Here is a 26,389-nt window from a genome sequence, read left to right on the forward strand (position 1 = left end):
AGAGAGAGAGAGAGAGAGAGAGAGAGAGAGAGAGAGAGAGAGAGAGAGGATTAGGGAGAAGAGGTCGGCGCACTTACAAGCAAATGGCGACGTTCAAGTGACACTGATTCGTATAAGTGTTCGCGTCGCTGCCACAAACTGGATCCACCTCGGTCCCGCACCGCTGCTGCTGCTTCATGCACTTGTTCAGCCGCGGCTGACACTTGTCAAAGTCCACCACGCTCACCTTTCTCCGCGCTTGCCTGGAAGATCGACGGTAGATCGTTAGGTTATTAGATCGTTAGAAACGGCTGCTCCGTCGATAATATATATATATATATCAGCAATGTTTGCAAAACCTACCCGCAGTTCAACATTTGCATCTCGCACTCGTTCCTGTAGATACTGCCGTCCGATCCGCATGTCGGTTCTTCCGGCTCGTTCTTGCAGTCCAAGGGGCAGGCGTTCGACTGGCCGCCGGACGTCCTTTCCCGCGACACGCAAAACGACATCGGCACCTCGAACACGTGCTTCCTGAAAGCGTACGGAGACACATCATTTCCAATCGGGTCGTAATCGACCGTGAGAGAAACCGGGGGAAACTGACCCAGAAAGATAGAACGATATCCTCGAGAGACTTACCCACAGTTTTTCGCTCGCATTTTGCAGGTGTTTGAGTAGAGGATGCCGTCGCTGCCGCAAGCCGGCTTGGCACCTCGCCAGCAGGACTCCCGACAGTGTCTGGTGGTCTGGCAATGCTTCTTGTTGGTGCGCACCACGCCTTGCCTACGGTTCAACGGAAGCGATCACATTCACTTCTTTACTTAATAATCATCTACTGTTTACCTATTTACCGAATCACTGCTTAATTATTTAATGAATTAATTGAGCCGGCTAAATGCACCCTTGGATTATACATAGAATCTATTGTACCGTCTCTTTATTTGCTATTAATAAAACACGTTCTACGCTTTCATGTATAGCGGGCATCGAAGAAACGAAAAAATACGACGCGTACCCGCACGTGAGCAGCTTCATCTGACACGTGGACTTGTAGACGTTGCCGTCGCTGCCGCAGATCGGTCCGTCGAGAGGCGCGAACTCGCAGGACACCGGGCAATTCTCCCTGTGCGCGGAGATGTTGTTGCAGGGACCCAGGTGGGACAGCTCGATGCCCACTCGACAGATCTCGACCCTGAGCATGCACTTGTTGAGGTAGGTGCGGCCGTCGGTGCCGCACACCGGATCCTGATCACCTGGGCACCGGTGCTCGCACTTGCTACCGGACGACCTCAGGCAAGCGGTCTTCTCCACGGCCACGGTCACGCCTGCGCAATTTGTAAACCGTCGATAATTACTGGTCCTCTCGCACTAGACCCTTCGCATTCGTCGGATCGATGGATCTCGCGAAGGAGCTGCGGAGAGGCGGGGCGAGGCGAGGCGAGGCGAGGCGCGAATCCGCGCTAATAGATAATCATTAATGGCTCTCGAGGATGGAGCGCGCGGCTGCTCGATGCTTTGAACCGCGCGCGGCATCGCAGCGGACGTTGTAAACCAGCAGCCCCCGTCTCTCTCCGCTCCGCTCCGCTCCTTCTCCTCCGCCTTCTTCTCCTCCTCCTCCGCGCGTTAAATCGGCAATTGCCGCGAAACGCAGTCGCGATCGTAATTATTGCGCGGCGGAGAGGGCCCGCCTTCGACCTCACCTTTTCCGCACATCTTCTTCCGCATTTCGCACTGCGACGCGTAGATCACCCCGTCGCTGCCGCATACTGGCTCCCCGCTGGGCGGACATATCCGGGGACACGCACCGCTCGCCAAATCTACGCAGAGAAAAGCAACGCCTTTAAAACACCTGTCCTCGAGCAACAAATCTGTTGAAGACGCGGAAACAGGCCCTCGCGGCCTGCCACGCTGGCCCGAAGCAACCGCGCTCGAGACCTGTCCAAATCGTAGAGGCTTTCGACCGCTCTCGACACTTGGCACTTAACACTCTCGGCCGTAAACATTTATGTCATTAAAGGGTAATTAAACCTCCCAACGTTTTTATACTTTCAGAACCGGTCGTCGGTCAAGTGTTAACGTAGCCTCGCTGCGTCCGATCGGCGTTTGACCGGACGAAAAGCACCGTTCCGAAAAAAGGGTTCGAGTATGGAAACCGCGCAACGATCCGAGATCGCGTTCCGCCGCGATATCACCCGGCGATAATGCATTAGCGATTGACATAATAGCGTCGCGCGTCCTTCAATCTCGCGGAACGAAACAAGACGCGCGGCTGCTCCCGCGTAGCGAACAGGAGCCCATAAATCGTAAAACGAAATAAGGTTTACTGTTACTTTAGTTTATTGCGAGCCATCAAGCCGCGGCGTACCCTCTTCCGTATGAAAGGCGTACCCCACGGTTTAGCGTGATCGTTTACTTTTAATGGCAGGGTGAAAACGCAGATGCGCAAAGCTTGAAAACCGATACAGGAAGAGGGAGAGGGGGAGAGAGGGAGAGAGAGAGAGAGAGAGAGAGAGACGCGGAACACATGGTCTGCCATGTCAGACAGATTCTTGCCGCAGCGTGGAACGAAAGCCCAAGATCGTGGTCAAAACCTTAAAACACTTTCCACTAGAAGCTATAGTTCGACCCCTTGACGTAGTTTGACGAGTCTGACTCGTGATAAAGATTTCTTCTAAAATATCCAGCCAAGTATGAACATTATCTAGTTCTTTTTAGTCCGAACATTCTTATCGCTCGTCATTAATACTTAAACATTTATGCAATTGTAGACGCACGCAGTAAATGACGCATAAAGTATTGTTTTTTCTTATTAGAAATTATTAAGATTGAAATAGTGGCAAATTTTAGGGGCTGTTCGACGTCTTTTCGACAAGACACGCGGAAGACGGGGAAGACGAGGAGGGAAAAGTTCCGTAGGAATCCTCGCGGGACCCGCAGACGTTTATCTCGTTCCGGAGACGCGGAAGAGAGACCACTGAATTATAATCGCAAGGATGTTCCGTGGGACTCTCGATTAGTCGCGTGATCATGCGAGAGAGGCGAGCGCCGAGCCTGGATAACGATAGCGTGGTGCAGCGTGTGCACGCGCGTCGATATCACGACCGCGCCTCGTTCGGTTATCTTTTAACTGTACCCTTCGATTTTATAATTTGTTACATATTATGCACGAGAGCCGGTGCACCGGCAACCGCAGTAAATCCCATGTGCTGTTGACCCGAGGATCGCTGGACCGAGACCAGCTACGGCGAGCCGCGGCCGTAGATATCCTCGAGTCCGCGGGCCTTTCAGGCCGCGGGACCACGGGACCGCGTGTCCGCGTTTCCGCGGGGCCGCGGGGCCGCGAGGCGGGTCACCAGGAAGCAATATTCGTGCCTCGTGTTCCGACGGAACTTGCCCGCCGTTAACCGCTTCGCCATCGAATTCCGCCCGATCTCGCGCGACCATTTTTTAAATAAACTTATTCGGTAACTACCCATGCACAACTTTCCTATTAACACGTTCCGTGCCATGTGTACCACCGGCGGTACACGTTAAACTTGATCTTCGGGCCACCTGTACCACCGGGGTGGTACATGCGATCATATTTATTTAATGCGCTGAAATCATATATATTTTATGACAAATGTAATTCTGTAAAATATATTTCAACCAAAAAAATCATGTATTATACAAAATGCAGTATAGGACAAAACCCATAAATTTATTTATTTGTTATATATACAATAATTAATAATTACATTTAATATATCAATCTTTAGTGAAAATATCGAATGGCCTGAACGACAAGTCAGGCAAAAATGGCTTGGCACGGAACGTGTTAAACGAATAAACAGCGAACGTTGCTGTATACTTAATTCGACAGCCCACAGTCGGATTCGGAATCCGACGAGAACGTGGAATAGTTGTAACGACGAGATAGACGGAGAGTGGGCGTGGAGGTCTCTCACCGTGGTAGCGGCAACATCGAGGGGGATGCAATTTTTCTGGAATCCGGTTGCGATCGAAGAGCGAACGGTTTGTGCCGTCGGGCCAAATCGGAGGAGGATTCCTAGCAGTGCTCGACAAAGTGCGCGAGATGAGGGCCACGATACGCATTGTAATCGGTCCGGCTTGTTTCTTCCTGAAACGCTGGCGCGCCCGTCTCAAAGAAGCCGCGACGGGCGCGCGCGCGCGCGCGGGCATCGCCAGGATCTTGCAGCGGTAATAATCGGCCGCGCGTTCTCTCCTCTCTTCCTGCATCTTCGCGGGGAGCCCGATCGGCGAACGATCGACGCGGGAGATAAGCGCGGCCAGACGACCGCCTCGCGATCCCCGCGATTTATCGATCTCTTACCGAGGGGCGCGCTCTCTCTCTCTCTTCGTCCCGGCAGATGTCTAAATTGAATTTCCGTTGGCCGCAGGCGAACAACGGAGGCCCTTTTCGCGCAGAAACCCGGTCGATCGACGTCGCGCCATGGTCCATTTATCTCGCATGAAACACAATTTAAAAACCGACGAGGCGTTGTACATACTCGCTCGGCAACAACATTCGAGCATCGCGAATTTACGGAAGAACGATCGAACAGCTGTAACTCGGTCGAAAGCTATCAGAAGCTTTTGCTTGTCAATGAAAGCTTATCGAACGAAACTTCCTCGTTTCGAAACGGCGCGCGAATCACAGCAAGATCGTGGCGAAACTCTCGAGCGCATTGTTCGTTTTATTTACGAGCCGCAGCTTATTCGCGGTTGGCTCGTTCCGGTTCGTTAAACGGATCCTTTTTTCCCTGTTATCGATCTCCGGAGATGCGAATCCTCCCACTACCCTATCTCGGACCTTCTTCGTTTCTCCGACTCGCCGTTTCTCCATTTCTCTCGGATTCGCGGAGAAAAATCCAAGGAGCAGCATCCACCCGGTCGCCGTGCATCCTTGCCGTGGTTCACCGACCCGCGTATTTCTCTTTGCTCCCCTGCACGTCCCCTTCTCTCACTCTCTCTCCCTCTCATACACACGCGCGCACACACACGCACACACTCTCTCTCTTTCTTTTTCTCCCTTTTGGTCCGAGGGGCGTGCACTGTGCACCCACCGCGCGTCGCACGCATGCATACGTGCACAAATGGACACATGCAACACACGTGAAACACGCGTGCAACAAGCACGCACACGCGGCGGATGGTCGAGCTAGCTTGAGGAACTTCTTCCACGCGGGGATATACATAATTCGATCCGCATTGTTCGTCGATCGCCCCTGGCACCCGCCTCCGCAGCCGCAGACGTCCACCGTTATTGGCATAATTGATTCACTTAATCGCGCTCGTGGGAGTGACGGACACCTCCTTCTGACGGCCAACAACGCGCTAATCACGCGTCCACTTGCCCGACAGACGTCCGTCCGAACAATCTTCTGGCTCTTCTTTTCTCTCTCTCTCTCTCTCTCTCTCTCTCTATTTATTTCACTCTCTCTCTCCCTTCTCTTGCTCGCAGACTTCTTCTAGTCGACAGTCTTCCGATTTCGCAGCATCTTTCGCCTTTGTTCGAAGCATCGTTTCATTCGTTACGTCAATGACTATTATGTTTCACATATATGTCCTGCGTATATTCACGACAGGAAGAAACACGGTTTAAAAAATTATACCGGGTGTCGCAAAAATCGACAAACACTGATCAATGAGAGGTGGCCGAGTCAGTAACCAAAACTGGGCTTCGTCGTCCTCCTCGCAGTGGTCAGGGTATCCAGTTAATAAGTTGCAAACAAAGCCACGCAGAGGAGAAACTTCAAATTAACCGTGAGCAACATAATTTTAGGATATCCTATATGTTCCAGGTTCGAAAATATAATCAGAACGACCACGCAGAGGTTGATTATATGGAAAAAGTAGCCTGGTATAAAAGTGGCCGAGAATTATGATTTGGTCGTGGTCCAATGGTTTATATTTTGTGGGAGTTCTCGTCGACTGGGGGTGAGGGTACCGTCGCGCGTTCGCGGTCGCACGATCTATCGTCGCGATCGAATTTTTCCGGTGCGGTTCGACGCGGCACGGTCGGTGTTTCAGCGTCCCGATCGCAGATAGGGAACGCTGCAAAAAGAGCAATTACAGCGGCGCGGTGCTCGCCTCGCTAATCGAAACAGGTTCCCCGAGTGCATCGTGTGCCAGGTTATGCCGCTCACGGTTACCAGCGCAGCGGGGCTTGCAGAGACCGTCACCACGCTACGATTCCTCCGGCTCGATTTCCGTCGAGACAATGCTCATAAATGCTGATCACAGGGTACCGGTTCCAGCCGATCTCCCCCGTCTAACTGTATACCGAACGACGCGAACCGGAGCGGCGTCGTTGTCGTCGTTGTCGTCGTTGTCGTCGTTGTCGTCGCTGTCGTCGTTGTCGTCGTTGTCGTCGCTGTCGTCGCTGTCGTCGTTGTTGTCGCCGAACTGGCACCGACAAAAACCGATCTTTTGACGGCCGAACAACGCGGAACGAAGGGGCGTAGAAAAACCGCTCAACGTGACCTGCCTCGCGACTAACTACCGAATCATTGCTACATCGACTCGACGACGACGCAACCGCGATCGCTTCAATCTCGAGCCGGGAGGTTCGCCGCGCAGAAAAACCGAAGCGCGGTCGAGGGTTGACGCGTCAAAATCTATTATAACATTTTCATTTCGATCGCAACGTATAGGACTGTTTCCCTAATATTCTCAAATATACATATCCTGACATAAAATATGATATGAAGAATCATCTTAGGATGATGATTCGTTTTGGAAATGACAGCTTGACTTACATATATGCTACGTATCTGTTCCTTATACTTAAACATAAATGAAGATCATATCGATCGCTTTGTCTCTCGTTTCTGTGACAAGTTCTTCGATCCTCGTTCGACTTGGTCGCTAGATCCCGCTGTACGACGCAGCGATCCATCGAGCGCGTCTCGAGATCAAGAGGATCGTCGGAAGTCGCGTGGCTGCCCGCAAAAACGTCGGTATGTGTGTCGCGTTGATCTTGAACGAGCACGACAAACGAGTCGGGTTCCATAAATCGTCGAGTTCGGATCTAAGTGGTATACGGTAAGTGGAGTACTGGGGCGAAAAACTACCTCCCAGATCGCACAATCGCTCGCCCGGTGATCGAGCGATCCGATCCGATCCGATCCGATCCGATCCGTTAGATCGGCGAAACCTTTGATCGCTTCGAGACGCGTACGCTCGTCTCCCACTTCCGCCTTTTCCTCTTCCTCTTCCTCTTCCTCTTCCTCGCCCGTAATTCCTTCATTCCCTCGATTATCTCCTTTTTGCTTTTTCATTCGACTCGTCGATCGAACAAAAGCTAATGGCTTGAAGATTAACACTGAAACTACCATAAACGTTAACGATGTATACTGCTCGAAACTATTCGAAACAATAATATCATATTCTTAACAATTCTTTAAACGTAAGCCAATGTGATAATAATGCGAAAGAAACCCTTCAGTAGAAAGATTTAAGTGTAGCTTTTACATTGCTATACCGACTGGCCAAGAATATTGACTCGATTGAGAAAACTACTTTTTCGAGAGAAAAACGGTGCGCAGGCTATATTGACTTGGCGTGTCGGCGGAGAATTGAAGGCATATGTAGGTATGTACGTAGGAACGACGGGACACGCGACCCGAATGGAAAGTTTAACGCGTACACACGAGCGGTACACGTGGCGCGGGACCTTGTTAAAACCTCGACTTTTTTGCCACGAACCCGCTTTTGCCGTTCCCGCTCCCGCTCCAAAAACATTCGAGGACCCTGCGAGCGCAATCTCGGTCCAGCTGTCGATCATGTAATTATCGTGTTCCATGCATCCTTGGCCGAGGCAAAGATTGCCAGACGAAATTGCGATTGGGATTTCAATCGTCGCGTGTGCGATACCCCTCGTTCCGTGAGCGAGCCCCGAGCATCCACGCACGCGGTTTGTCTCTTCGTCGGCCGCAAATCACACCGCAACGCTTCCTTCTCCTCTTCTTCATCTTCTTGATCCGCTGTTGTGTTTCACGGAGATCCAGACGAGGAAGGAAGCGGGTTATGCGCGTAACCCGCTGCATATTCGCGACTTTATGTGTACATAAAGGGCCCCAAGCTCGTTAAGCAATAAATAAAGAAATAAAGGAATAAAGGAATAAAGAAATAAAGACATAAAGACATAAAGAAATAAAGAAATAAAGAGATAAAGAAATAAAGGAATAAAGAAATAAAGGAATAAAGAAATAATTCCGCGGCTCGAGAGTTCTACGCGGCGGTAATTATTTTCAATTTCCGAGTCCGGCATTCTTATCTGTCGCGTGTACTTGCGCCCGCCCGAGATAATCCGCGATATTCATAGTCCATTAAAGCCGCGTTCAAAACAAATTACGGATTGCGTATCGCGCGCTGTTATGAACAGGATCAGGGATACACGTTTATCTGTGTCGCTAATGGATCTCGGGTTACAGATGCGATCCTGGACTTTTTTACGGCTCGGCGAATCGACTCTCTCTCTCTCTCTCCCTCTCTCTTCCTATCGTTCCGCGCCATTGGAAGCAGACTCGTTTCCAAAGAATAGCGACATTCAGCATCGATCGGAATTATGTGGAAACGGAGATTCGATCGATAGCGGGACGGCCTCTTCGAACGCGAAACTCTCGAACCTTTGAAATCTCGTTCGAGGTCAGGAAGCGTGAATGAATGATAGCTCGCGAGAGAACGCGCGCGTCGGCGCACCGTGACCGAACACCGCTAGTGCAAATGAAGCTTTCTGTTTGCATAAAGTGGAAGCCCCCCGATTGCCGTAGCTCTTGCGAGCTGCGATGCGCGCACGCTTCCGAGACACCAATGGAATTTCACGCTGGGCACAGTGGTCTCGAAAACCGCCTCTGTCAAAACCGGGAGACGGGACTCGCATTCGCTCGTATCCACTCGCCATACATTCCCATCCGTCGTCGGATAATTTTATATTACCATTCCTTCTTTCAGACGTATAATACATTATACGTATAAAACAATGTGCGTTGGTATTTCTCGGGACTTGGCAATTCTAGCGTTACGAGGAAGACTATAATTAAACTTGAACGATTTTGATTTGGGATCAACATGCGCAGACTAATTATGGTACCCCCGGATCTTGCGTACACGCAAGCGTATTGCCAGAGTTTCTGCGACAAAAGGTCCGCGCCACGTTTTTCGCCGCAAACAAATTCAATTCAACCAATTCGGTGACGAACCCTGGCACATTTGCCTCGGGTGTGTCGGCCGTACTCGCTAAAGGGTTAAGTACATTCGGATCGGTGCATCGTTGCGCGACGAAACCTGCAGCATCTCGCGCGCTGCAAAGAAAACCGTGGAAAGATCGTTCGATTACGGTTCTTGCAGCAGCGGCAGCGGCAGCAGCAGCAGCAGCGGCCGCAAGTTGTGGTATGCAATACGAGTTAAACGATACAGGAAGCGGCGATTCGCAGGGAGCAATTAAAAGAATTCGTTTCACTCTCGACTGGACGATTTTGTCCGGTGCAGCTGTGGTTCCGGAACGGTTCACATGTGGCTAATAATTGGAATCCGAATCGATTTCGAATGCATATTGCGCGAGGAGGCAGAGCCGCGTCAAAAGGCCGCGTGGACGTTTTCGGCTCCGGATAACGGGAGCAGGGAGGACGGTTAACCGAGAGCTTGGATCGTTACTCGTGTCGGTAGGAACGTTACCCCGAGACGTGGATCAGGAATTTCGACCGGCTCGCGCCGTCGAACCTTTCTCCGCGAGGTCTCCGCCGGAATGGTAATTGTATCGCGCGCGACGAGCAGGCATCCGGTCCCGATGCCTGGCCAGTGGATCGATCGATGGATCGATAAGCTGACGGATCGATGGATTGGTAGGCTGGTAATCCGGTAAATTGGCAAATCGATCAATTGCTAAATTGCTACACCTGCAAATTGGCAAATTGCTAAATTGCGAAATTGCGAAATTGCTAAATTGCGAAATTTCTAAATTGGAAAATTCACAAACTTCAAATTGGTAAATAAGTGAAACGGCTGATGATCGCTCCTTAATTTCCTTCGGGAGGAGGGTGCGAGCGCGATCGCAGAATAAAACCCGAGATTGATGCCGTGCATTCGAAATCGCTGGATTATATCGACTGCGCATTAGAGATTCAGAAGCGTTGAGGCGTTTCGTGCACTCGCCCGGTAGAAAAATGTCCCTTTCGTTTCCCTAGCTCGTGGGCCTGGTTATTCGAGCGGCCCGATTCGTCAGTCCCGTCACGTTTCCGTCGATGCGACGGGCGACGGGCGACGGGCGACTCCGAGCGAATCGGAATCGCCGCGCGTGTTAGCGCGACTTGATAGTTGTTCCCCCAACTATCGAGCCTCCGATTAGTTTCTTCTTCCGTGCAGCCGCGTGTTCGCGCAGTCTTTTCGCCGCGGGCGGACGGTGGCCTAATGACAAGCCTCGGGGACCGTCCGGGACCGTCCGGGACCGTCCGGGACGGGGGGAATAGAACCTTAGCCGACGGGAAACCGGCGGAGGCTCTAGCAATTAATGCATCGCGCTCGAGACGATCGACGCGCGATGGCCCAGAAACGATGGGAGGCGCAGGACGCGCCACGGAGAGGGGAGAATGATCTCCCGGGCTCGTAATTAGTATCTCAAACAGTCAAACTGTTTAAAACAGTCCTCGAAGTTCGCGGACGATCCGCGTTGGGCCTAATTAAAATGAAAGATCTCGGGGCTGGGCAGACGCTTGGTACGAGGAGAGACGAAAGAGTCGGTCTCGAGACCCGGTCGTCGGTTTCACGCTCCACTTTACCGGTTTCCACGTACCCGATGATTTCTCCGATGATTATTAGCGAAAAAGAAGGATCATCGCGGCGGGGATCACGCGACCGAGAAAGCTGAAGTGCACAGCGACGCGATCCTTCACCCGCGACGCCGCGTCTTCTCTTGACCACGCTCGTCCGATTGCCCGCGATTTTCCGCGAGATCGAGGGCCGTGAAACCCTGGCCTAGACTTCTAAGTAGGTATGGAGGTAAGGTCGAGGTCGCTTTCGTGCTTCCTCCGACCCGCTGGACCACAGACCCAGCTCTCCTGGCTGCGAATTAATAGCCGCGAGAAAGCTTTCGCTTCCAACCGACGACCGCGCGCCGCTCGCCTCTATCAATGAAGGATCGAGAGATCTCGCCGCGGATCCGTTCGACGATCGATAAATTTCCCTGGTCGCTTCCTCTTCTTCTTCTCATCTTCTTCTTCTTCTGCCGATTCTGCTGCTCTACGGAATGCAGCATCCCGACGAACCGGTCGCGTTCGCCGCAAGCAGATAACCAACGGACTTATCTCCTCGTCACCGCGGATGCTTCTTTTTCCCTTTTTCCTTCTTCTTTTTATACTGCAGATCCGCACATAACCCGAGCAGCTGGTCGAAATTAATCGTTCACGGTTTCTCGGTCACGGTGCGTCTTCTTGCTTCACCTGTCCGAATGCTTCGTTAATCACTTCTCTGACGCGAGGAACACTGTCTTACGGGGACGCGTCGTTAATGGAGCATGGAGTTTTGCGCGGCAGGAATATTGTCTCGATCTCGATCTCGATCTCGATCGCGAGACGCAGGAGGCGGCGCGATGTCGTCTGTCTCTTCGATGATCTATCGAAATGTATTTGTCAGGATTGCTTTAGCAACATGTCCATGGATTTAGTTGTTTTTTTTTCTCATTCGTTGATTCTACATGTTTCCTGTAAGTTTATAAAACCCGCGGTCTTCTAGTTTTCCTTAATTCTTACATATTTTTGAATTTGACCTTACATCGCCTCTTCTCTTTCCTTTTCACTCGAATTTATTTCTTTTTACATTTCATTTTCTAGCAGACGCCATGTAACAAAGATTCTTCCGGTTAACCTGAATAAACTATAGTTATTATCGTTATTGTTGATATTAGAATAAAAAGAAATATTTAATCTCTGTTCCAAAGCATCCGGACACGAAAAACAAGTTCCCGAAACGATAATATTCCGGAATCGAACACGACCGGGAAAACTGTCCAATAACGGTGCGTTCGCTTACCATAGATCGCGCGAATAGCCGTGATTCCCCATCACGTAAGATGAAATTTCCATGGGTGAACCTCTCTCGATCCCGTTCGAATCGATCCGATCTATAAGTAGCCGTAACCGGTAATGAGACGACCGCCGTTTTCGTAGGGATCAGGAACCGACGCGACGATCGTTTACGGAGAAATGAGCGTGAAAAATATCACACAGGATCAGTGGCGCGAACAAAAAGAAGGAGAAGAAGAAGAAGGGGAAGAAGAAGAAGAAGATGATGATGAAGAGCCGAGACCTCGACCCTCGATCGGTGACTCTTCGACGAGCGTGTTAACGACCGTGAACCAGCGATCGGCATTAGAAGCGGCTCGAAAGTGTCCTCGATTTCCTCTCCCCCGATTCGAGCGACGCGCGTTCTGTGCGCGATGCATCGCGTGTTTATTTAAAGAGCGCGCCATGCGCGGAATAAAATCGAGACTCGGAGCCGTGGCTTTCGGCTGTATCGGTTTGCGATGTCTTCGTCGAGACGCCAGAAAGCGAGCGAAAGAGAGAGAGAGAGAGAGAGAGAGAGAGAGAGAGAGAGAGAGAGAGAGAGAGAGAAGAAAGTTGGGGGCCTTGACAGAGAGGGCAGAGAGAGAAATGTGAGAGATAGAGACGCGAGAGGAGATGCGAGGGACAGATGCGCGAGATAGAGACCCAAGAGAGAGAGAGAGAGAGAGAGAGAGAGAGAGAGAGAAGCGGGTTCACTGGGTCTTCGGGTCAGGGAAGTAAGTCAAGTATCGGCGCGGACGGATCGCGGAGCTAACGGTGCCGTTCCCGAAAGGACAGCGGACTGGTTTATCGATTGAACGGGGCGCAGTTCCGCAGAAGCGAGGATCAGATTGCGGTCGGAGATGTTGGAGAGCCGCGAGCAAGCAGAGTGGCAGTCTTCCAACCGCATTTTAAACCAGCCGACGCGATCGGGGTTAATATCGTCGATGCGAAGTGCATCGGATCGATCGGACCCCGTCGGGCCGGCCCGGAATGATTAACGAGCCAATAACCGCGAGACAACGCGGACGGAAGGATGGGTCCGCCGATCGTCCATCGTCGCTTGCCACGATGCGATTATTGACGCCAGAGCCGAATGCCGGTGACACCGCGCATTTGTCAGTGCGGTCGATTGCGATAAGCGTTGCGCGAGTCGCGAGTCGCGAGTCGCGAGAGAGAGAGAGCGAGCAACGCTTGCTCGTTAATCGATGCAACCGAATAGCAGCAGCAGCAGCAGCAGCAGCACAGCAACCTGTCGGCCCGGCCACCGCGTATAATAAAGTACTGCCGCGGCCATCCAGCAACCCGACTGGATCGTAAAGAGCACTCTTCGGAGAATATCCTCCGCCGATGCCACGGTCGAGCCACTCACGGACCCCGACACAGCAACTTCTACTTTCTTTGGTCTCGCTCGATTAGAGGCTGCTACCCGAGACCCTCGCGCATGCAACCGGCTATGCTGCCTATCAAAAATCTGAGCCAGGCGAGACACGGCCGGGTTGCTTGCCCCAGGCGCGCCAATATTAGAATCGTAGCGTTTATTATTCAATTTAATTTAATTTAATTCAATTTAATTGATTTGTACGCATGTACATATATTCTCATTCCACACAATCACTGAAATTGAAAAGCACCCTCGTCAAACAGAAACGCAGAAGAACGCGGAAGAGGCGCCTTGAACGATGTATGTATGTTCGGCGTTAATACCGACAGCGAATCAACGGATCGGTAGTTTAGGGGCGAGCGTGGACCACCGTCTCTACTCGAGCGTACGAAGGAGGGTACGGATATGGGAAGTGCGATCGTTTCCTGCCGATCGGCGACGACGGTGGCGGCGGCGGCGGCGCTGCACCGGGGAGGCGGGCGCTCGCGTTTCATGGAGAGCCGGTTATCTCGTCAGGCTTGGCGATACACGCGCCCCGCGCGCGACTATCATCTAATAATTGATAGTTGAAAGAAGTTCGAGAAACGAGTCGAGCAGGTTGTCGTATTAATAGCGCGCGTGAACGCGGCTGCTAATAATATCCGGTGGAGCAACCGGTATGTGTTGCTATCGCGATATCGCCGACAGGGTTGCGCATCCGCGAGTTCAACCGGAGGATATGGCTTCGAAGCTGTCCACTGTTTGCTGAAAAGTAGGGCGCTAACAAGATCCCCGAATGGATGACTGGTCGACGCCGGGTCGCATCGCATCGCATCGCATCGCATCGCATCGCGGCGGCACCACCGGCGCGCCGGTCCGCGTCGATTACGGCCACTTTTGCCATCCTTTCTCCGCGTCCGCCTCTCGCCCCGCCTCTTTGTGCAGTCTGTCGTCGTCGTCGTCGCCGCGTCTCAGAGAGATCGTCAAAGAGATCGGTCGACGTATTAAACGTTGGTCACGCGCTGTTAGCGGACAGTGTCCGGGGACAGCGGACGGTGGACAACGGACAGCGGGCAGAGAACGCAGAGCTGAAAGGGCTGTTAATAACGGCCACGGGAAACGGATCTTGAATTATGAAACGTGACCCTGGCGGAGGAGCATGCCACGCACTCGTCACGGAATTCGCTTTCTGTATATCGCAATTATCTCTGGCGATGTTTCAAGGTTTAAAGGACGTTCCCCGTAACGATCTCGTTGAATTCGTCTCGACGCTAGAGCTACGATAATTAATATCCAGTCTGAAATCCGTACAATGGAACGATGCAAGTTTTTATACCCTAGTCTGGAGAAAAGTGAATGCTGACCAGTCTTATGTTTGGAACACTTTTGCTACAGATCGTCGGTGACGTTTAAAAAGCCGTTGCTAATTTTGAAACTAGATGGTTTCAAAAGTAGCTAGCTGCTAAATCGTGTTTTCGCTGGGAAAAAATGAAAAGCCGTCGGGCTCGAATGGAACCGGCGTCGAAAGCAGGGGCACGCGACGAGCAGCGCGCAGCCACGTCCCACCTCGCTTGCCACCACCACCACCACCACCACCTCGCGGGCCGGTTTCGGTGTCACAGAACCAGGCCGTACAAATATTTTCTAAGCATTTTCGAGTAACGGGGACACGATTAGTGCGTTTAGACGGATCGTAAAATTCGTTCCGTTTGTGGACGGGTGATCCGAGAGCCGTACAAGCATCGTTAAATTTCGATCGAGACTCGACGTTCCCGTGGGATATAAACGGTGGACGTTGAGATCGGTCGAAATGCGAGTCCGGACTGTTTCGGAAGCGACCGGGGAGGATTCGAAGAGAGATCGCGTTTAGGAAGCGGCGGTATTTCCCGTCGCATTTCCATCGGCACGCGTGAAAGAAATCCCGAAGACAGCCGCGACGATTACGACGATTCCGTGCTGAAACTAGGCTAATTGCGAGGACTGGGTCAGAAACCCGGAGCATTATGTCTTGGACCGCGAAACGGAACGGACACTACACCCGCGGCAATTAGTGGTAAAGGCTGCGGTATCTGCGGAGCGATCGTGGGAAACGACCTTGAATACGTTCGGTGACGAAAAGGTTTTCGTTCCGAGTCGACGGGATTCGTCATTGCACGGGTAGCGAGTCCCCTTTGGAACGTGAACAGGATGTCGGAAGGCGAGCGATCTCTCGCCCGTTATACCATACATGTAATTACACGTAGCCGGCGCTAATTGGCACGCGCGCACCGTTTTCCATTTTTCTGTGAATCACGATCGAGAGAAGGTGCCGGCTGGCCGGCTCTGGATCGCCGTGGATCGTCGTTGCCGTCCGCGGCTGGCTGGCAGGCGAGCGAGCGAGCGAGCGAGCGAGGTAATCGTCCGCGATTACCAGGCCCGAGAGCCGACTCGCGAGACGAATTAATTAAAGGCGACAGATTGCTCGGGCCAATTCTCCGTCGTGTCGCGTCGATGTCGATGCCTCTCGGCTGCCCGTTGTTAATTCGCGATACAATAAGCAGAGAAAATTCGCGCGAGGTAGCGGACCCTCCGTCGGGGTTTTCCGTTCAGGCGAACACGCGAGCCCCTTCAGGCGTAAAAAAACCGTTCCATGCTCGTAAGAATTACAACCTACCGTGAATTCGACTCACTGGGCAACCCTTTTCCCTTCTATCTATTTATCTCTCTCTCTCTCTGTTTTTCTCTTTTTCTCTTTTTATCTCCGCGTCCTCCGTGGTCGTTGGAAGCGGGCACGAACGGTTTCCTGTGGGACGGGCCGACGCGAGGCGACGCGGAGAACCGGGTCACGAGGATGCCGAACGCGCCGAGGAAAGTCAATGAACCGAAACCGTAACGCTTTTAGAGGATCATCTTTTATCGAGGCGCCTATATGGTCGAGCGTTTCTCGGTGCTCGCCGGGATCCGACGGAACGTGATGCGCCTCGCAATAGGGAAACGAGAGATGGTCGAGCAACTTCTTCTACGTAGATAGAGAAACATGTAATGCTTCCATATGCGAGGTAACCGACCCCTTCGACGATTCCGTACGAAACCGCGGTTATTTTCAAACGAGCTGACCGTTCGCAATCCGCAGCCTCTGGAGATTGTAGCGAAATAATAAAGCGACCGCTTAGCGCTCCAACGAGATCCCGTCTCTCTCTCTCTCTCTCTCTCTCTCTCTCTCTCTCTCTCTTTCCCATCTTGCTCTGTTTCTCTCTCGCGGTATTCCGCATCCCTGGAAGCTACTTCGCCGCTAAAACGCGACGACGACAGCTGTTCGCTTCGCGTTCGCTCATTAAAGTCCCCGGGATTGAGCAAGAGCCTCGACCGACGTCCTCGGAGCCAGCGTTCGATAACACTTTCCAACGACACGCGATACTCGCGTCTCGCGAGTGCCACGCGCGCGCGGGAATCAGCAGGAAACGAATTCGACTTTCTTCGGCGCGCGTCACGCTCCTCGAAGACGGACACCGTTTCGGATCGTAAATCCGATCGAATTTACGCCATTGCAGAGACTGCGATACGCGTACCGAGGTCGAAGAATTTACCAAAGAAACGGGTGTACACGCTTCTTCTTAGGTTTGCTACTTTTAGTGGACGGATCGGTGTCGGGGTTCGGTTGGCTAATAATTTAGAAATGGTAGAAGGACCATTTGTTGCGGAAGAAGTGATAATGTAATGGAGAGACTTTATATAGCTATCGCTATTATATAGCGTGACTGCAAGCGAAGAGAGAACGGAAAGAAAGAGAAAATATTGTAATGAGGTAAAATATATAGTGACTCCCGTTAATGTTCGCACATATTTTCATTTATAAGAACTCCTTCAAAACTAGACCAAACGATTTGAATTTTCTTTAGATGGTAAAGATGATGTTCGCGTGTACTTAGATCGCGACTGATCTGCTTTGTTACAATTTTAATGTTAATTATCGATTAAATGTTTCTTACAGGCTTGGATGAAAAAGCTAAAACATCGTTACAATTATTTTGTTTTCATCATTCGGAGCAATAGCAAAAATTGAAAAAAGCATTCGAGCTTGAATTGTCTAGCAGATTGTTGTCTTCGTCGTTTAAGAAAACAGCTAGATAGCCGTTCGATCCAGTTCTAAGAACGTTATCGCGATTTAGAAGTTGTCCGAATATTAACGGGAATCGTCGTGTATGTGCAGCGTCACTCTGATTAAAACCTCCTACACACGTGCACGCATACGTACTCGAGTGTCCGCGCGTATAATGGGTAATAGATTGAATCGGACGTACGAGTAGTCGCCAGAAAATAAACGAAAAGGTATATACCATGCAAGGAAGAATGATAGAAAAGAATTAGGTTACGTCTAGATACGGTGGTTGACGGTCGTCGGAATCGAACTAATCGTCGATTCGTTACTACCCCGGGGGACGACCGATTTCATTAGGCAGCTCTGCAACACGATCGCGGAACGTTATCGATTCGACGAGATCGACGGGACCAGTTTGCAGCGTCGGCAATCGTGTGTCCGCGAACGTAACCGAGATTAGAGGAGGCCGGTCGTCAGCCGGTACACACCTACGTATAATTGTAGCATCGCGACGTATATACCGCGATGCATACACCCGCGTAGATACCGACGTATATGTATATCGATGCACGACGATGTGGGGAACCACCCATTATCGCCAACGATTCCACGACACGGTAATTCTTATCCGGATCGACCGCGATAGAACGTCGTCGTCGTCGTCTTCTCCTTTTCGGCCCGCGATCCTCGACCCCTCCAAAACGACGAGAACACCTCGATTAGCATATTTAATTTCCGCGCGTCCCTCCCCTCGAGCAGCACGAACGACAACCCTATCGATGCCGCGGCCGATCGAATATTTTAACCCGTCGATGATTAATGTTGCAGGAGCGACCCTCTATATACCTTGGGCAAACTAAAGCGAGCAACGCACCTTCCGGAGGCTGGAGAGTTCTTGCGAGTAGGTCCTATGTCACACTTGTCACAACACTGTTAATAATTCTACACGTCGATAAACTATTATTATTATCATTATTATTATTATTATTATTATTCACCCTTTGCACTCGCACGACCACTCGAGGTATAAATTGAAATCTCTTCGAACCAAACTCGTTTTTTAATTTAAAAATCTTTGATAACGACAAAGTGTTGCGCGAAAAATGTCTTTGCGTGTAAAGAGTTGGGTGAGTATATCTTGTTCCACAATCACGTTCTACCAAAAAGACGCTGGAACAATACGTCTTCAGCTCGACCGTTTAATTGCGTGGAAAATTGTAACACTTGTCAATTAGACGCGATACGTACCGGTCGTCGACAAACGCGTCGTGTTAAACACGATCATGCAAGCGCGAACGGTTTCCCATTCGGTGTTCGATGCGGAAACAATGGACCCTATCGTTTTCTTGTCGTCTACCGGGTCGCGGTCCGTTTCATGGCGTAAACCAGGGAGGAGGAAGATTTCGATGACCATTATCGCGCCTCGATTGGCGTAGCTAAGAAATTGCATCTGGCCAGGCCTGCATCGAGATATATGATCGTCGAATCTCGGGAGAGATCGTTCGAATGGTCCGACCTCTCGGCTGACTTGATCGCGCTTAGGCGCGTGAGAATGCCAACGGTCCGACCGGGCGGGTTCCGTGAGAAGCCGAGGTCAACCCTTTCGGTTGGTATTAATTAAAACTCGGGACACTAATTGGCAGCGCCGGGGATTATCCGGCCGATGAACGGAAACACAATGTAGTCGACTACGACCGACTACGCGATTTTATCACGCGTTTCCGATTCACGGTTTCCGCGTACGTACAGGGTGTGAAACAAAGAAACGGTCGCGGCTACGGCGGATGTTTCGATAGAGAACGATGCGAGCAGGGTGCCGCATGATCGGCGCATCGCCGTCACATGTAAAAGGGGTTGTTATCTAAAAACGATTAATGTTTTAGCTACCGAGTGCGTCTTCTTAACACTCCGGATGATGACGTGTCAACCACAACCCGTCAACTAATTTCAGCTAATTGCGTGACACAGAAGGGAGTTCTGTTGCGTGCAACCTGTGCATCGAGCCGTTCGATCGAACCGTCGAACAACACTCGCCGAGACATTCCCCGCCGCGTATCAGCCGCTGATCGCGCGACCCGATGCGTTTCCCGCGTTTCCTTCATTAAACTGGTGGCGCGGTCGTTTTTTCGGGATTCCAGCGACCTTGAGGGATTCGTTGCAGAGGTCGACGCACATGATCCTAGCACAGACGTCCGTGATACCGTGAAGCGTTTTTCAACTTTCACGCAGAGATGAATTATCACCGACGATTCTCATCGTTGTTCGTGTTTCGACCAACTTTTCAGAAATAAAATAAGAGTATGAAAACGTAGTATGAACATTCTTTCGAACGTGTAGACGAAACAGACTAAAATTTCAGGCGACAAAGAGGAGGTTCGCGTGAAAAATGGGGACGGCTGAATATGCGGAGGTAGCGGAGGATAGTACGGTAATGGTGAGAGAGCAGGAGCGTAACTGCCGCCATAGTAAAACGATGGAACGATGAAATGAGGAAACGATGAAACGAGGACTACGCACATAGGAGCGTAGATATAGGAGAGGAAGAGGAAGAAAGGAAGGAAGGAAGGAAGGAAGGAAGGAAGAAAGGAACTCGCCCTCGTGAGCCGGCTCGTGCACGAGCTGTTGCGACCGTGCGGGAGATTAAAACGAAAAACCATCGGTCCTCCTTTTTCCTGTGGTCTCTGTTCCTCCCCGTTCGAAGCGGAACGGTGCGGCGTGGCGACTGAAAGAGCATCGCACTTGGCCGCGGAGAGATACCGGCTCCCTGCGGAGAATTCAATGGGCGCTTCGACCAAAGCCATTTGCCGAGAAAAAGGGCTGCAGGGGGACAAGAGGGTGTTGGTGAACGGTTCGGCGACGATAGAGAAACATCGCCGACCGCTCCGGAAGGAGCTGAATCGCGTGCGAATCGGGCTCGCGCTATCCGCGGGGATCCTGGAAATAAGTCAGGCGTGTCGAACGCACCTTGCGATTCATGGTCGAATTCCACGGCCGATATCGAATCGTTATTACCGATTATACCGTTAAGCTGTGTAATGGGTCGCCGCTCGCACAATGGACAAACCGAATATTAACGACCGCGAAGCCGTTAATTGCGCTTACAAAAGCCCGGTCGAGCCTGGCCAAGTGTTGTTTCGCACGCGCGAGTTCCGCCGCGACTCGAAATAAATCTGGACAATGGAGTTGCTCCCGTTTGATTTACGGGCCGGACGTGGACACCGTTCTATTTGCATTCCAAGCTCCGGATCCCGATGGCCCTTTGAACTTTGGGAGCCCGTCGGCTGACCCAGTTCGCGCGAGTTTTCGTTGAAATTAGTTGCGAGCAGGCGAGAACGAATTATCGATCATTTTCCGAGACGTGGAATTTCCGCGCGGTAACCACGGGAGCAGGCAACGGTGCAGCGGCAGGCTGGCAGCCGGAGGCAGAAACGCGGGGGTGAACGAGCGTGCAACCGCATGCGCGCCCACTCCCGTTTCTGAACCACCGAACGAACGAGGAAACGGGGAAACGGGGAAACGGGGAAACGGGGAAACCAGGGACAAGGTTCCGCGAGACGCGCGAACCATAAGGAGGTTGCGACCTGTTGCAACTTTCGCCGGAGTGCGCGCGGAACGCGATCGAGAATATATATCTCCCTTGTTGGCGTTCGATCGAGCTTGCCCGGGAGAATTAAAAATGATACCGACCTTGAAGACAACACAGCAGCAGCGTCCCGACGACGAGGTAGACGTGACGTTGCATCCTTGGCTGTGGCAAAGGCGTAGGTACTGCTCCGATTTGTATAGTCCCCGGTCAATCACCAAGTCGGAGACGAAGACGTCGACGTTGATGCAAGACGGAAATAGGTGAACTGCGGCGACGGATTTTACGAAGACAACTATCTCGGAGCGCAATAGGCGGACGTCTGCGAGCGATTATCTTATTGCGTGGACGCTCGTGCCCTCTCGCTACCGGTTGTCAAGGAGGATAAGGCCGAAGGCAGGCGCGCGGGCAAGATGCAGAGATGTCTCGGAGAAAGGAGAATACGATGTGTTGCCGTGTGTGTGTGTGTGTGTGTGTGTGCGTGCGTGTGGCGTCGTGAGGAAGGAGAGGAGGAAGTGCCCTCTTCGACCTCTATCGTCCTTCGAGGTCCACGAACGACTGAGGCGCACGAAGCGACGTCGGTCCGGCTATAGCCTCCCCTTCCTACTTTCACGTGGCGTGCTCCCGTTTCCAGTGGAGGCGCGGACCGGAGAGCCTCTCCATGGGCCATTTACCATTACCATCGTCGTCGACGACGGCCAGTCAAACACGAGGGGGGCTGCCAGGGTCCCGAGAGCTGGACGAGACGCGGTCGAGCGAGGGGACGAAGCCTGAAAACGACCACCGGCCGATCGGAGATCGGAGAATCATCGGTTTCTAGGCCAGCTCTTCCTCCTCCACCGGAGAACACCTCTTACCTCTTCCTCACCGACCTCCTCTTCGGCTTCCTCCTCGACTTCCTCTTCGCTCTCCTCCTCATCTTCCTCTTTGTCCTCCTCGTCGTATTTTGTGTCTCCACCAGAACAGAACAGAACACGTCCACCTGTTTCCGTCGCTTCGTCCTCCAAGGATTCCGCGGAGTCTGCGAAGCATCGAAAGACTTTAGATCGATGGAATAGGAAAAGTGGGAAAGATCGTTTTCCTTTTCAGAGAACGATCCACCCTGATAACCAGCAGTCCTCCGGTTGTGCCCCGTTCGATGGAAAACTTGATTGAGAAAGTTAGACGATTAATAGTATAAATGTTCCCGTGGCGTAGGAATGTTCTCGGTCGAGAGGCGAACACGTCGGACTCGTCTTCGGTAAGCGCGATCAGCTCGTCGATTTACATTTGAACGGGTGCACTTTCTAATCGAATGATCGCAGGGGGAATTTTCTTCTTACCGACAGCGACATTAGTCTCCTTTCCTACTTACGTTCTAACCGGCGTGAACGGTTTCACGTGCAAACTGAGAACGGAGTCGTGTCGCGAACGACCGTTTCCGAGACTACGTTCTCTGCAATCAGCGATTAATTAATACAGAAATATCGCGGACAACACGCGAGCGTGCGTGGCGTACGCGGCGTGCCAGCGAGCGAGAGGCGCGCTAATCGACATGGGAGCGAAATGACTATAAGAACTTTCTCGGAGAACGGCACCCGCGCGTAATTTCTAATGGAGCCGTTCAATCATCTGATCGTGAAACCCACCTTGGGACATCTAGGGTTCACTCTGGTTCTGGTTCCGATCTCGCTTACATCTTTCTTAGGTTCGACGAAATCACTCTTGGTGCTCCAGTTGCCGGTTTGCCTAATGTCCGACCCGGTTATGAAAAAACCATGCGGCCGGTTGTTACCCACGAAAGTGTGGCAATGGCCCGAGGCAACAGGTAGCCTAATGTGTAGCGGGGCCTCTCGCTGGCTCGATGCTGCGGTTGCAGGTGCATCTGAACCTTCTCCCGTCTTGGCCGAGATCAGGAGGGATCGTTCACCGGCATCGGCCACGTATCTTTCGGCCGCCCGTAAAATCCACGTACAGGGTGTCCTATTTTCATCCACTGTATCGTCCAAAACCCTACAAATATCGAGTCGAAGACATTCTCGGTTTCCCAGCGGGATAAATACATCAGCGGCGTTGACCGACTCGACGATCGAAGCCAGTAGGCTCTATAAGTAGGATCGCGAATCTCGTTTGTGGATTCTAACGTTAACCCACTTACGGCGTTTCACGTGGTTGATCCGGTCGAAAGTGCCGAGATTTCCGTGTTCGATTTTCCAACCATTGTGTTGGTCTGCGAAGTAGAAGCAGCGGAAGATCCACGAGCGTGTGCCGGTCCGTGTCGGGCTCTCGCGTGTCTGAAACCAGAGAAAACTATAGGAGGAACCGTTTGGTGTCGACGTAACATGTTCGACGCGTTTCTGTAAAAATCGTCGATCAGGTATTCCGATCTGCCCCCACCGGGTACAACCTGCCGAGCGACCAGCCGACCAACCGGACCAGGTGACCGTCTACGTGTAACGATTCGCATGTTTTTGCATGTGCTTCACGAACGACGGCCTTAAAACAACGAAACGGTCGAGCAACGACCTCGTTCGTCGAGTCGTTCGAACGTCATTACGAAACGTTGGTCCTGCACGGCGCGGAGCAAGCCGGAGAGCACCAGTGTCCTTGCCGAGGACCTTCGATTCAACCCGGTGAACAGCCTAAAACCGCGCGCAGCCCGTGCGCGCGGGCGCGAAGCTTAAATCGATTTAAATCGGGCTTCCACCGCGAATGATTTATGGGAAACAAAGTGTCCGCGAGCCCACTCGTTCCGGATTGACGGGCATCATAAATTTTCGTGGTAAGAAGTAATAAATGACGACGAGAGGGACGCACCGGAGCCGCTGCTGCACTCGCGGCCGCGCGTGCGTGCATCCCGACGGCAGGGAATACCCTCCGAGCGAATTGAATTTGAATGGATTCATTATCCGCGTCTATAAACGCTGCATCTTACGAGCTTGTTCCGTATTTTTCCGCAACGGAGAGACCGGGGCGCAATCGTTGCTGCGCAAGCGGCTCGCGGGCCGGCTTTCTCGCCTCTATCGCAGCTTTTGTTTGCGATCAACCGCGATCGACCCCCTTTTCGCTGGTTTTCAATTGCACCGGACAGGGAACGGAAGAGAGGGAGAGAGAGAGAGAGAGGGGGGGGGGGGCTGCGTCGACACGCGAACCGTACCAACTCGATTCGTCCGACAGATTAAGTTATTAAGTGGCGCGCGTGTTCGAACAGCCGCGAGCCGCCCTCGCCTTTGCTTCTCGCTCGCCTCTCGTTCGCCTTCGCCTTCGTCTACGCCCCATAATTGCGTATAAACGCGATCACAGCTTGAATCCAATTTAATAGCCGCATTTTCCAGTGCATTTCATTTGGACATGCTTCGATAAACCTCGGAAGGATCAAAGGAGGCTCGCGCCATCGATACCAATCCGACAACAGGATAATTTGACTGTGTACTTGCGCCCGCGTTCTCGAGGAAGCCCCACGAAGGTGATCCACTTTGGTCGACCACGGAGCCGAGAGCACCTGCGATCGGTCCACTCGGCCACGGCCTCGTAAATTATTGTAACATTATCCCAGGCAACCTCCGCACCGTTATGCGCCGATTAATTAATATCCCACGGCGCGGCGCTGCGCGGAACGTTTAAGATTCATTAGCCGCGTGAAATCGAGTCGAAACGAGGATTATTAAACCACAGAGGCGCAGCGCGACCGTTCGTCCACTCGTCCGTTCGTATTAAAATAAACGCTCGGCAACGCGATGTATCGTTTTGCAGGGAACCGTGCTGCACAACGCTGCAGCCCCGATTCTTCTTGAATAGCAGCCGAGTCACGCGACGTTACAGGATACGCTCGCTGCGGTATCATTAACTTATCGATGATTTACAATACCCGTGCCGTTAACTAACCAACGAGACGTTGATCGATCGATGGAAGAATATTAATAATCGCGGTGTCGCGCTGCGTTGTCTATCGGAACGAGCGCATCTCGAAGAAGGCCGCGCAACCGCGCCCACTTCCGCCGGATTCCCTCCACGATTTCGCTCGTATTTCATGTGAGCCGGCCGGATCGAGTGGAATCGCAAAAACCTGCAACAAGTTTGATCGCTCAATCGTCGTCCACCGACGACTGCGCATCGAAACTTATAAAGCTAACACGTCCGTCTATCGCTCGTTGTGTGTCCATTCAACAACCGTTCAGCGTTCTCTGCCAAGTACGAGATACCATACCGTACCATAAATCCTGAATTAATTTAGATAGGACCGCATAGTCCGTGAACAAAGTTCGACAGCCAACGCGGGGCTCGCTCTAGTTTCTCGGCAGTGAGCATGTCGAATATGCTCGCCGTGCTAAAAACAGACGCATGTCGGAGACGTCAACGCGAGTAGAAACGGTCGACGATGCTCGGACAAATTGTATCCAAGATTTCCAAGGTCTGCGTACCTCGACAGCGGCATCACACCGGTTCCCTTCCTCCTTGAAGTATCCCGCGTGTACCTCGTACGCGAGAGAGTTCCGTTCGACGGGAGAAATGTTTAGGCGGGCCGAAGATGTACGAGCGACGAGCAGAGCATTGAAAGAAACGAGAGGAGCCGTGGGCCGGGCCAGGCGATGCCGTGTAGACCCTCGGCGGAGCTGAGAATCGGGATATTCCATGTATTAAATAAACATTTCGCCGCTGTCAAGGCGAAGTATAGCGGTGCGGTATAGTGTCCCGTGTTCGTGACCATACAGGGGAACTCGTAAAGTATGCGACCGGACAAGGCGAATGTGCAACGCGTTTGCAACCGGGACACAGCGCGCCGGCCATGCTCCTGGCCATTCTCTAAATTACCATCAGGTCCTGTCACCTCTTCGCTCGTGGTAATATTCAGTCTGGTAGCAGACAAGGGCGCTGTTTAACGACCTTTTAAACGTTCCAGCGCCGCCGTCGCAAAGTACACGGTACACCTGTTCGTTAACCGCTGCAAAAGGATAAAAAAGTTAGCCCGGATCGTCCGACAAAAGAATACTTTCGGAAAGTAACTGTTGGCTGTTACCGATCTTGACGTTGAGACGGATACCGATGCCGATGACGATGCCAAACCAGCAAGGACCCAGAACCTACCGCTACTGGACAAACAAAGTGTTTACATAAGGTTACCCATATTCCGGTAATAATGATCCGGGACACTGCAAGGAAAAGGAAAAATTTCATCTCGGACATCTCGTAACGCTATGTTTACAAGCATTCACCATATACTTAGGCTAATGGGCTCATCCTGGAGATAAAGATTAAAACGTGTCATCGTTCCGGGACACAGAAGGCTTGGCCGTGTCGAGTTGTTTGACGCTTCTTGCGGCTCTTATTTTCCGCAGAACCTGTTGATTCGATTTGCTGCCGGT

The 26,389-nt window shown here is 51.9% G+C and overlaps 2 protein-coding genes across 2 annotated transcripts in view; both read right to left on the reverse strand.

The window, feature by feature from the left end:
- Positions 1-21,552, reverse strand: part of LOC144470252 (agrin) — a 23,937-nt gene extending 2,385 nt beyond the window's left edge. The window contains exons 1-6 of the mRNA XM_078181196.1: positions 21,152-21,552; positions 1,683-1,799; positions 998-1,307; positions 622-765; positions 343-513; positions 78-242 (exon numbers count right to left, since the gene is read on the reverse strand). Coding sequence (XP_078037322.1) covers positions 78-242; positions 343-513; positions 622-765; positions 998-1,307; positions 1,683-1,799; positions 21,152-21,206 — 962 coding nt within the window. The 5' untranslated portion in view covers positions 21,207-21,552. The remainder of the gene's footprint in view (positions 1-77; positions 243-342; positions 514-621; positions 766-997; positions 1,308-1,682; positions 1,800-21,151) is intronic.
- A 56-nt stretch (positions 21,553-21,608) lies between these two features.
- On the reverse strand, positions 21,609-25,959 carry LOC144470253 (uncharacterized). Its single transcript, XM_078181198.1, has 6 exons — positions 25,839-25,959; positions 25,448-25,639; positions 23,185-23,320; positions 22,676-23,039; positions 21,905-22,068; positions 21,609-21,817 (listed from the first exon to the last, which is right to left on the reverse strand). Exons 4-6 carry the CDS (start codon positions 22,683-22,685, stop codon positions 21,635-21,637), a joined length of 357 nt encoding a protein of 118 aa, XP_078037324.1. The 5' UTR covers positions 22,686-23,039; positions 23,185-23,320; positions 25,448-25,639; positions 25,839-25,959; the 3' UTR covers positions 21,609-21,634.
- Between the last annotated feature and the right edge of the window lie 430 nt (positions 25,960-26,389).

This window comes from Augochlora pura, chromosome 5 (assembly GCF_028453695.1).
Source record: "Augochlora pura isolate Apur16 chromosome 5, APUR_v2.2.1, whole genome shotgun sequence".
Classification (NCBI taxonomy): domain Eukaryota; kingdom Metazoa; phylum Arthropoda; class Insecta; order Hymenoptera; family Halictidae; genus Augochlora; species Augochlora pura.